Source organism: Aulonocara sp. 'chitande type north' Nkhata Bay, linkage group LG15 (genome assembly GCF_057382095.1).
Source record: "Aulonocara sp. 'chitande type north' Nkhata Bay isolate Kocher_YH1m ecotype deep benthic linkage group LG15, A_spYH_male_GT1.1, whole genome shotgun sequence".
Taxonomy (NCBI): Eukaryota; Metazoa; Chordata; class Actinopteri; order Cichliformes; family Cichlidae; genus Aulonocara; species Aulonocara sp. 'chitande type north' Nkhata Bay.
In genome coordinates this window covers 23,797,765-23,809,963 of record NC_141358.1, presented here as the reverse complement: position 1 = coordinate 23,809,963, position 12,199 = coordinate 23,797,765, and the positions used below count along the sequence as shown (strand labels likewise).

General features: G+C 39.1%; 1 protein-coding gene across 5 annotated transcripts in view; it reads left to right on the top strand.

Annotated features, from left to right (window-relative positions):
- myt1la (myelin transcription factor 1-like, a) overlaps positions 1 to 12,199 on the top strand; it is a 92,890-nt gene that overhangs the window by 72,883 nt on the left and 7,808 nt on the right. For 3 of the 5 annotated variants that reach the window (XM_086265081.1, XM_086265082.1, XM_086265080.1), the window contains 7 exons: positions 5,294 to 5,445; positions 8,439 to 8,507; positions 8,899 to 8,961; positions 9,080 to 9,163; positions 10,968 to 11,189; positions 11,419 to 11,510; positions 11,692 to 11,795. In XM_086265081.1, coding sequence (XP_086121207.1) covers positions 5,294 to 5,445; positions 8,439 to 8,507; positions 8,899 to 8,961; positions 9,080 to 9,163; positions 10,968 to 11,189; positions 11,419 to 11,510; positions 11,692 to 11,795 — 786 coding nt within the window. The remainder of the gene's footprint in view (positions 1 to 5,293; positions 5,446 to 8,438; positions 8,508 to 8,898; positions 8,962 to 9,079; positions 9,164 to 10,967; positions 11,190 to 11,418; positions 11,511 to 11,691; positions 11,796 to 12,199) is intronic. The other 2 variants (XM_086265084.1, XM_086265083.1) reach the window with 1 other exon arrangement.

The window sequence follows — 12,199 nt, the reverse complement described above, 5'->3', positions numbered from 1 at the left end:
ATGATGGTCTGGGAACAACACCAACACGAGGATATCAGATCATCCGTGTTTTTGTAGGTATTTGAAAGTTTCCTATAAATACTGACTTTTTATCATAGGGCGATTAAAAAGTCCTGACACTGTTGAGTTTATTTTCTGTTATTGTTTCCTCACAAGAGGTCTCCCGATTCACTGATATCGTTAAATAGACTATGATGCCCTTTTACAACTTGATGCTGTTTATTATTTTACTTTTTAGAGTAGCTTTGCATAAGTCACAGATCAAAATGAGCCTTACAGCCTTTTTCTAGCTTTTTTTCATAGCCTCTATGAAAAAAGCGCTTTTAGCTCCTTCCTTTAGCCTTCGCTGCGGTGGAATAGTGGAATAAAATCGATGGGTGGATGCAAATTCAGATATTCCTCTACAAATAGTGACGTAGTGTAGTATGGTGATTAAACGATACTGCATCTGTAACATCTGCTTGCAGTTGAAAGTGGTCACCTAGAGGTTGAGTGTGCAACACCCTGAGGCTCTGTAGTAGCTGTGGCAAAGAAATACTTACAATCACAAGGAGGTTTACTAGTGTGCCTTTGCCATTAGATGCCCATATAAGGATAACCCCTCCCAATGACATCATACAGAGCCAAGAGTAGAAAAAAAATTTGAAACTGGGTGTTTAGAGCAGTAGAAATCCTGAGCTTTCAGCTCAAAGGGACTACTTGCACATACACTGACATCATCATTTCAAACTTTGGCCATGTGTAAAATGGGCGTAGGTTATATATATATATAGGTTAACTTTAATAAACTCAAATAAAAAATGCAGCCTTTGTTAAAACTTTGTTAGTTTGTTGTAGATGTTGAGCTGACCTGCTGTGCACTGACTTACAGACCAAATTACTTAAGCAACTCATTTGAAATTATGTGACTTGTAGGAAATAAACAATTATTTATTTGTAGCAACTGATATACGTCGTTCAAAGAGCCTTCATTTGAAATTATAAACCAGTTATGAGGAATTTTCTGGCTTTCAAATCAACTGTTATCTGAAGTTCTGCAAAATACTTTTCAGAATCGCTGATCACATTAGCAGCATCTACACTACATATTTAAAATCTACTGATTTAAATGCAGCAAAGAAGACTAGAGTTTGGTGTATTTAGTGTTGCGGCAGATTATTACACAGCTTGCAGGACTCGTCTTTACAGGAGGTTCTGCACCACTCTAAGTAGTTTATATAGAAACGCAGCAGGGAGCAGATTAATATTTACACTGACACAAACTAATGTAGAGAGTAATTTCTGTACTACAGTATGCTTGATTAAAACTTAAAATATTTAATGATATGGAGGCAGAGACACCTTGAATTTTTCATTTTAGGATTAAGGTGACAAGTGCTTTGAATAAGTAACCTGAAGAGGTGGAAGTTAAATATTTTTAGGCCACGCTAAAGCTCTAAATGTTGCTCTTGCTGCACTCTCTGCCCTTACAGTTATGATTAAGGGTTTTAAGCACTTGATTTAAGATTTATTTAGGCCCCTAATCGTGCAAAGTAAGGATAATGTCAAGCATGAAATTGAGAGATTTAAGGAACCCAGAGTTTATATTATGTGTTCATGCATAGATTAGAAGATGATCATAGTTTATAAGCTGTTAGAAGGGAATCCTTATTCTGCGGTGCAAAGCAGAAAGGGCCATAGAGAAGTTCTGGGCTTATTTTTTGCGAGGGTGTACTTCTGGTTGCCGATTGTTACGCATAATTTTTGCATCACTTTACATACGCAAGAGGAAATTTTGTGAGTTTGGAAGGGTTTATTATGTTTGCATGCACTTCTTCACCAACCCAAGGCATTGAAATGGCACAGAACGATGGTGCTTGCCAAAATTGTACATCGCCGCTCAGTTTCTGCTGTTCACCCCTCACCCTGGAGCCACCAAACAGACACAGTTCAACAAAAGAATAATAAAGAAAGACCGCTGAAGAGAGAGATTGCAAAATCATATAAAAGAAGAAACGCCATCACACATCTCACACAAGAGACTTACAGCCGAGTGTATGAGTGAAAACAAAGAAACAGAGCTTTATTGCTGTTAGTTGCTGAGTTACCTCAGTGATGTTATTCTGCCAAAGCATAAGTAATTTAAACTTTAAAGTCGAGCTGTGTCTTTTTTTAAGCCTTTAAATAACACTTTATAGTAACCATCACATATAAACTGTAATCGTTAATAAAACATTAATAAGTAATTATTTCGTTTTTTTTAAAAGTAGATATTGCACAATGCATCAGTTTTTTTAGACATTATTTTTGGTGATAAAAGTTTCATTTGTATTTCTCGGGGCATCAAATGTTGTTTAGTTTGTGTTGCTGTTCTTATAATCATGTGTCTTATTTTGGTGAATCTTTGACATGCGAAGAGCAGATGAGGAGGACAGAAAGTCAGACACAAGAATGGGATAAAGAATAAGTTAAACTTTCAAAATAAAACTCCTTTTTAAAATGTTATATAGAAACAAAATGGACTTTATTGTTAAACATGGCAGAGAAGTCCAATTTATTGATCTGAGTAATGGCCTGGCAGCTGTGTCAGAGCACCTGTCACTGAAGATGGCGACGCCCCTAACTCCGTTATACAGTTGGATGAATGATTTTTTTTTTTAAAGCACTGATATGGAGGGGGAAAGATACTTATTTCTGCTGTAAAGTTGGAGATATTAACATGAGAGTCTGAGGAATTATACACTTTCAGAGTCAGCCTCAAGTGGCCATTAGAAGAACTGCAGTTTTGGTGCCTCTGCACTGGCTTCGTTTTTCAGCTCTGGAGGTTACTGCTTGGTCTGCAGAAACTGGGTCTTTTATTTTGAAAAGATACTTCTTTTTTTTTTTTATCCAGCTCCTTGGTGTAGCCTCCTAAAAAATAAGTAAATAAAAAAACAAGATCTGACTATTTTAAGCAAGTCAGCATCTAATATATAATCTAATATCTATAATATTAGATATATTAAATATTAAAAACCTGTTGAATTAATTATCCACTTTCCATTTATGAAGATTGTTGTTATTGTGTTACCAGTCTTTAATACACTACTGTGAAATTAACTTTATATTACACACATAAAAGGGAAGTCGCTCGTGCTGCGGAGATGCGATAGATCAGAGAAAATCTTACAATGTGGCACGGAACAAAAGGATCAATCGGCTTTAGTCTTTTAGAACAAAAAGTTGTGATGCAATACAAGCATAAATAGGGTTACAGCTCTTCATCACAGCCGTTACAGTCCATCCACGTTGTCAGTGCACTGCAACACTAATCTAAGATCTAAGTGAACAGAGACAAAATAAGTTTGATAAATGGGTTTTAATCTAAAGTTTCTGGGGAGTAAAAGTCAAGAATTTCCATTTTTATCTCATGCAAGTTCAAATTTCTCTGTGCAGTTTGATAAATAACCCTGGCTGATAGGGTGGATGCAGACAGGCTCTCCAGAAGGCTCAGTGCGCTCCCATGTGGCCAGAAGCAGCACTGCATGGTTCAGACTAAATGAACGCTTCAGGAGCTCACACACGGTGCATTAAAATACTGAATTACAGCACTAATACATAAGTAAAACACGATAGATCATCGGCACGCTTTCAATCCTCACAGATCTGATATCACACAGAGCAACCCATGCAGCAAATTGCTACATTTGCCTCGTTGGATTTAGAGCGCTGGAGTGAAAGGTTTTAATCAGGAGAGTAATTGCGTTTGTTAATGAAGCACGACATTGCAGAGGAGGCCGGAGCCCAGAGCGAGGCGTCTGATGGGATTTTCTCCAGACAGTCCACAACGATTTCTGCTCCCGACTGAGGAGGTGTGATGTGTGGACTGCAGAGCAGACTGCAGTGTTCTTAGAGCCACAAAAGCTTTTTGTTCACAAACTGCTGCAGAAAGAAGCTCGACCTGGTTAACAAGCAGAGAGACACGCCTCTGACACCTGTGCTGGGAACACATTTACCTGGAAATCATCTGGCAACCAGTACAGATCTGCTTATTATGACCAGAACTTCAGGGACACTAAATTGATATGACTCATACAGCTACATTAAAAAAGGGCCTAAATGCTATAAATCAGGCTCTTCTTATTAGTTATTCGTACACACATAAATGCCATAGCACTCGATTTATGTCCACAATAATTCCCTGGTATGTTTATAATTTGTTTCTTAAAATTAAATTTATATAAATATGTTTAAAATGTTCCACCACACAGAGAAAAAAACATAATATACATAAAGCACAGCTATATAACAAACCTGTAGGTACATATAGGCTGTTTATGTGTAAACAGCCTATATGTATGTTTTCAGACCTTATGCTTGGTAGCTCTCTGGGCACTGACACACTACGCTGATCTAAAAAAGGCCAAATGTTTTCTAAAACACTGATTATAATGCACTTTTTTAGATCTATATACCAAATACATTCCTGAGGATTCTAGAATATTTTTTTAAACTTAATGTAAGGAAACACTCCACATTTTATTCAACTCATGTAGAATGAATCAGGTTTTCTTCTGAATTTTTGAGATAAATGTGTTGTGTGTAACTAATGTGAGAATCGTTCCAGTCATTTTTTTCTCTCCTAATCCTGCTTTTAACTGTTTTATATATAACGCACATGTTGTAATCTGCACATTTTTATAAGTTAGCCTTTAAAACTTTCAGATTGTAACATTTTGGATGACACCTAAAAAGTTTTCACTTTGTGACATATTGATTTTTTTTTTTACATAAATGAGATGAAGCCCTGTTGTGGGTTAAAATCAGCTAAACTACAGTGGAGGGTAATATTCTTACTTACGGCAGGAAACGTACACGTATGAATGACAATAGCACATATTCTGTGAGATGACATAGAAGATTTATACATTCTGACATTAAATTCACAAACTTAATGTCTGACTTTTTAATGTTATTTCTTTACATATTACCCTCTTCGTTTGCATCTGTAGTTATTTTTTATTTCAGTAAATTAAAATGTTCTTTTAATTCTGACTTTTTAATTTATTTTAATTACTTCTAAAGTTGTTATGGAACACAAATTAATTTACTATATCATAGCGATGTGTTCAGACATGAGGAATGTCTAATTAATGTTACAGGGAATCTAACGACTGTTTCACTGAGGATAACATTATCTTTGACTAAGGAAAACCTAACATTACCTGATAATGCTGTTTTCACATAACCTTGTTGTCTCCTGTGTTTGAAATGGGAATGTGTTGTGAAGTTTGTGTAAATTTGCAAACGAAGAGCTTTTAGTGACGCGCTGTAGTCGGCTTATTTCTCGTCCTTACACCAGAGCGACGAGCTGGATCCCTTCCAGGAGCTGCTGGACGAGCAGCACTACCCGGCCGAGGTGACCATGCCCAGCCCCAAACACCACAAATACCTGCCCTGCAAGGAGAGCAAGAAGGAGCTCATCACGTAAGTAATCCGACTGCTGCACGCTGTTACCCAGCAGCCTCTGAGCCAAACACTCTCACGTTCAGGTCGAAGGATGGCGAGAAACCCTCAGTCAAAGGCAGCTGAGGTTCACTATGCGCTATATGTCACTTCACTTTCCTGTCTCATTAAATTGATGGTGCAGCAGTCTTACAAAAGTACATAAATATAGACATAACCCTGAAACATCAGCAGATAGCAAAGACAAACAGCACGAGTTTGAAGCGGGAACGAAACTAATTAGCAACCTTGTAAATTTAGAAACGGAGATCGGCACATCAGTACGTGTTTTAGTCTCCGTGGTGTTTCTGATCTCGTTGAGAGGCTTCATCAGATGTGACACAGGCGTTCGCACCATCTTCTGTCGCCAGCTGCCGAAGAGCCAATAAGACAAAGGCTAACAGCTCAGGATTATTAATGACAGGAATTCACAGGCCAAAAGAAAAAAAAATAGTTTTCATCATTTTTTATTGATATATTGCTTTTCCCCTCACTGTAGCTCAATAAGTGCAGACACTTCACAGCGCACACGTATCAGGAGATGTGTGTGATATAAACAAGTAACTGTGGAGGAGCTTGCTTCGCTTCTTTGCTATGCATAGCATGTGTCCTGATCGAGCCTTTTCTTTGGGGTTTGGGCAACTGGCCAAATTGTTTTTACTTTCATCAGCTTGTGTCACGGGCGCTCGTGTAAGCAAATAAAATCTGAAACTCTTGACTATGAGGCAGGCGTCTGAGTTGGAGGAGGGTCAGACATCAAAATCATCCCAGAGCAGTTTCCCTTAATTGATCTGGTTAATTACTTTGAAGACTGCATAACAACCAACAAACAAAATAAGTAAGACTTCAGGCTGTGAATTTTTTGCATGAGTGAAGCAGGATTCATGTGAGGACAGAGAAAATCTCTGTTATGCGTGTTTAGCCTAATCGTTCCCTACAGAGGCTCATCACTTCTGCGCTGCAAAGTTTACGTTTTACTTCTGCTTAGATGTTATTTGACCTGTTTCAGCAACTTCAAGTTTCTTTCATTTCAAAAATTTTAAAGAAAAAAATTAATTCTCGTAGAGATTTTAGTATTTCCACACTTTGGATTGTGAAATGTGGAAACATGATACACTCAAAAAAAAAAAGATTCTTTGTCATCAGAGTCTAAGGAGCTTGGACGGAAGCGACTGGACTTCTTTAAGTTAAGAGTCGCAGGTATGTAAACCATAGTGGGGAGCAGATGAGCCAAGGTGTGAAAAACGGCATGGGTCATTACCACCAGGGTTTAGGGTGAAACTACTTTGAGACCTAACCTCATTCTACCATGTGACCTATAGAGGTCACCTGACACCTGGGAAAGGATCTTAAGACTCCACAGTTGGTGTCGTGAGCCACCTCCTCTGTTCAGTGATGGACAATCACAGTGGACATGGATGGTCTCTTTTACCCTGCTTTCAAACCATCTGGCTTCCCGTCAAAAATGTGAACATTGGCATCTTCAAAAGGCTGAACAGCTTAACCCATAGTATAAAACTACATGTAATCAGATTACTTTCATTCAGAATTTGGGACACAATTTGGCTGTTACTCCTGACTCATCATGTTTGGTGTGAAGAATAGTGTTTTGTCCCAAATCCCGATCTTTTTCCTAAACCAGTTACTTCATCATCAAAAAAAAATCATCAGCCATCAGTTAACATAACACCGTCAAGAAAGAGGACTTCTATCTATGAAGTGTATGTTAGCTCCACTGTTTTGTTCACTGACCATAAGTAAGGCTATTGTTTTCCAAACAAATGATGCACTTTCTTCTTGTTCCTTGCAATCAAATTCAAATTTTATTTGTCTCACACACACACAACCATACACAGTATGACATGGGGGTGAAATGCTTGTAGCTGTGCAATGCCCGACCATTGAATGACAGTGATTTTACAGTATTTACAATTTACAGGTTACTACAAAAATTTACAAATTAACTTAGAAATTTACAGTAAAAAATGTGCAAATAGCAGAAAGAGATTATAAAGATTATAAATTATAGGAAGTGTGCATAAAGAAAAACCAGAGTGCGTGTGGTGATGTGATGTGTGTGAGAGTCCAGTCTTATAGTGATGTAATGTGTGTGGGAGAGTCCAGTCCTACGCCTGGTTCAGGGTCCGAATAGCCTGGGGGAAGAAGCTCCTCCTCATTCTCTCTGTTTTGGCCTTAAGGGAGTGGAAGTGCTTCCCAGACCTCAACAGTGAGAAGAGTCATCAAATCAAATAATCAAGTAATCAAACGTCTTCAGCAGAAGGTGTTTGGTCTTTGGGAAGGAAGGTGTTTGTCAGATCCAAGTCCTTTTTCTTGTGCTTTTGTGTGCTGTTTTTGTAACCAAATAGTTGAACTTAAACCCAACTAATGACTTAGAAATCAAACAAACTGTAAAACTCAAATTTCTAAAGGAAGCACAAATCTTGGTATCCTGGCTAGTAAGCCTTTGGCTTATGGAGTTCATTTTTCCAAGTAAAGGCCTTACAGTATAGTGAGAAGCTCATCAGTCAGGCAATCCCCTGTAAGTGACTGATTGGCAACAGTAGTGAGGAAGAACTGCCCTTTAACAGGAAGAGACCCCAGATTTAGTGGAGCAACCAGAGGAACCCACAAACAATAAGCAGGACAGACACAAAATACAAAAGATGACAAATGTTAACGACACCTGGCGCGAGTAGCACAGTGCTGCCACAATGCTGGTGGTGAGTTTCACCAGCACCACCTAGGTGCTTGCCATAGGTCTGTAAAACAGGATCTTTATGTCACAGTGGCCAATGTTCCTGCAGCCAGTCCAACAAGGCACTGTTGCTAAAAAGAAAAGAAAAATAACTCTTGTGTGTAACAGTGAGACACAGCCATCGTCGGAGAAAACCACATTATGTGTGGCCCTGGGATGAGAGCATGTTTGTAAAACTGTCGGTGGCGTTAAAGTAATAGTGGCTCTTCTCCTCCTGCAGGTTGTCAAGCTGTCAGCTGGCCGACAAGAACATCCGCGGGATGATGACCACTAACTCACAAGAACTCAAGTGAGTCAACAGGATCAGTGTATCACTGGTGTGTTGTTCTCAGCAGAGTGGAAAGTGTGGGAAGGAAAGAATGTTAAAAATATCGACTGCTGTCCATTCAGTGTCCTTTCATTTAAAAGTGTGTAACTTTTTCTATGGTTGGATTTAGAGCCCGCTCTTCTCTGGTTCATCCGTCATCGGTTTTCCTAAAACCATTTCTTCCTGTCTATGATGCTTTGGGTACCACTCTAATGTGTTACTGTAATTGATTTGTGAGAACTGCGAGTGTCTGATGTCAGACATTCACGGAAAAAGAAAACATTTTTCTGGATGTAGTCTTTCTTTCTTTTTTTTTTGACACAGGAACCATTATGTGATAATACAGTTGTTTGATCTTGTATTTACTCCTCAGGTGTCCAACGCCCGGCTGTGATGGATCTGGACACATCACTGGAAACTATGCCTCCCACAGGAGGTACATTCGTAAAGACTATAATATACAACTGCGTGCATGAAATCACAGACAAACAAACAGCAACAGTAAACCATGCTTCACTGAACGCACATGTTTTAAGTAATTTTCTGTTCTGCAGTCTCTCCGGTTGTCCACGAGCCAAGAAAAGTGGCATAAAAATCCTCCACAGCAAAGAGGACAAAGACGATCAGGAGCCAATCAAGTAAGGAGATATTTTGGAGATATGTCACAGCCTTAATATTGAGAATATTGGAAAGTGTCAGATCTAAGCTTAAAAGTAAACCCAAGCAAAATGAGGGGCAAAGACAGTGCCACTCAAAAAACTACCAAAGCTCTGTCATTGAGACATTTAAATATCTGGATAGATTCAAGGTTGTGCATTCATTTAAAGTGAATGCACTTCTTAAATATTTTCCTATGATGTATGAGGCAGTTTTTGCCATATTTTATCAGCTTCTTCCCTGGTGTTGTTAAACTGTCTGAGACAAAGCAAAGAACAAGTAAAAAAAAACAGATTTCAGACCAGTAACTGAGATGTTGCTCATAGATTTTATGTAAGGTCCACAAATACAGGGCTTAGGTGTCCTGTTTTTTAGATCTTACCACTATATTAAAGCTTATAGAACAATAACAGCGCTTTAGAAAAGCAAATTCTAGTTTCTCTTAAAAGTTTTTTTGCTGCTGTTGGTTTTATTCATGCTCATCAGCATCTTTATGTTCCTCTCTTAAATGTAAAATAATTATTTTAAGGCAGATATTGGATTTTAAGAGAATAAATCTTTGAAACAACACCTTGCCAAAAAATACAATAAGTCAGAGAGAACAAAACATTTAGTGATGTCAAACTCTGAGGGGGGCATTCTTTGGGTTGTGCAGGCTTGTTGGTGAGGTCAGTGGGATTGGAATCTGGGGACTTTGGAGGTGTTGTGGAGGATTGCTGCACATGCTAATGGATATATGAAGAATTAAAATAACAGGTTAAACTGTTGCCGTGTATTTTAAACAGGTAGAACAGGATTCTCATCTTCTGACAACTTTTTTAGAGAAAAGAGAGAAGGTGCATCAGTTAGACTTTTCAAATCATCAGCAAGGAGGAAGGACTGGCTTGTTTCGTTGCCTCTTAAAAGCACATTCCAGGTCCCATTATTATGCATTTTTTTGCATCAAGGTCAAAGCACTTTGTTAATGACAGGTTCATCCATCATCCCTCTCTTAAAATGCTGCCTATGTAGACTGACCTTTCTAACTTTTGCAAAGAATATTGCAAAAGCGGGGAGCGGCGGTCAGTGCTGCACTCCACCTCCGGCTCCCAGCAGACCAAGTCCAATAAAGGTTAGCGCTAGTGAGCCTTTGACATTTGTGTTAAAGCTGAGCCATAATGCTAAGCCAATACGACCTTGTGAATAATCTAAAGTTCAGCTTGTGTCAGTCTGTAGCCAGCTGCCGCCGCCGCCTCTGTTCCATCCACCATCATCATTAACAGTAGAATCATAATTAAGCTTAACCTGAGCTCGGCTGGGGAGCGGCCTGTGGACGCTCGGCTCATTCTAATCAGCCCAAATGTCACAGCGAAGGGCGTTTTGGGATGCAGGAGGCAGAGCTGAGTGTCTGGAAGCTGAGGAGGTGATAGGCGTTTGTCCTGCTCATCGTTACGCTGCTGTGGCCTTGAGGCCTTGGAAGGGTGGGGGAGGATTGTAGATGAGGAAGTGAGTCGTGACTCAATGTCCTCCCCCATTCATCAAGAGTCCTATGGAGTGCTGTGGACAGTTTCTAAAGCAAAGTGTTTCTGTCCAGCTGATCAAAGAGCTGATGATGGTTAGTGTGGCTGGCTGCGTTAGTCTTTTCTTAAACTAAAGCTTTTTGGAGGTGACAAGACTTCACTTCAGGTTAGAACTGTGGAGTGTTTTCAAAGGAGCTTGCAAAGAAAAGCGTCTGGACTTCTTTAAGTGGAGTGTTTTAATTTTTTTTTTGAAAAGCAAACGGAGACCTTTACACTTGTTTCTCAGGTGTCCAGTGCCAGGTTGTGATGGTCAGGGTCATGTGACAGGGAAGTACGCTTCTCATCGCAGCGCATCAGGCTGCCCCCTTGCGGCAAAGAGGCAAAAGGACAGCTACGTCAATGGCTCGCAGTTTGTCTGGAAATCTGGCAAGACAGATGGCATGACCTGCCCGACCCCAGGCTGTGATGGCTCAGGGCACGTCAGTGGGAGCTTCCTGACCCACCGGAGGTAAGATCTTTCTTACTTTAAACAAAGTTTGTCATCAGTTCCAACTTTTTTTATACAATTTTGGGGGTAAATAATGACCAATATTCAGGTCCTCTCCTCCTGCTGTACATGCTGTTGGCTTTTGGTCACCGTTTTTCAAATAAGGCAGCGATTTGTATGACGTTATCTATGCAAAAATAAGATAGATTTTTTAACTTGGAGAAACATTTGGTTTATGTTTTTCTTTCAGTCTCTCCGGTTGTCCCCGCGCCACCTCAGCCATGAAGAAAGCCAGGATGAGTGGCGTGGAAATGTTGACAATCAAACAAAGAGCAAGCAAAGGTCAGAGCTCAAGAAACAGAAGAAGCTTTAAGTGAATTATTATATATATTATTATATATCTGAAAGAGTGAAAAAAACCTAATTTCCTTATATTAGACATTTTACATGTGATAAAATGCGGTAATGCTGCTTTGACTGCTAAGTCAGGGGAGATGGATCTTTTTGGGGTTTTTTGTTTCAGGTATCGAGAACGATGAAGAAATCAAACAGCTGGATGAAGAAATCAAAGATCTGAATGAGTCCAACAGTCAAGTGGAGTCAGACATGATAAAACTGAGGACACAAGTAAGATGGTCTCTGTTTGTTAATGTAACATAAATACAAATACGTAAGACACTAGTTGGGTAAGAAACTAGACTGTCCTGTAATAGACAGAGATAAAGGTGTCCCAGTAAGCTGCTATTTCCAGTAGAAATGTTTTTGTCACATTATTTGACAAAAAAAATTTCTACTCGATATTTTAATTATTTGATTATTTGAAAATGATGCTGTTTTTTAAGTTCATGAAAACCTTCAATGTTTTCTTTTTCTTCTAATAAGAAGAATAAATCTTGCACCTTAACTGCACTCAGACTTTTAATCTGAAAGGGTTAGAGGAACTTTTGGCATTCTTAAAAAATACTTTCATAAGAAAATCCTGCCCTCATCAGCCATCTTGCTTGGTTTCACATGCTTTTTAAGAGGTTGAA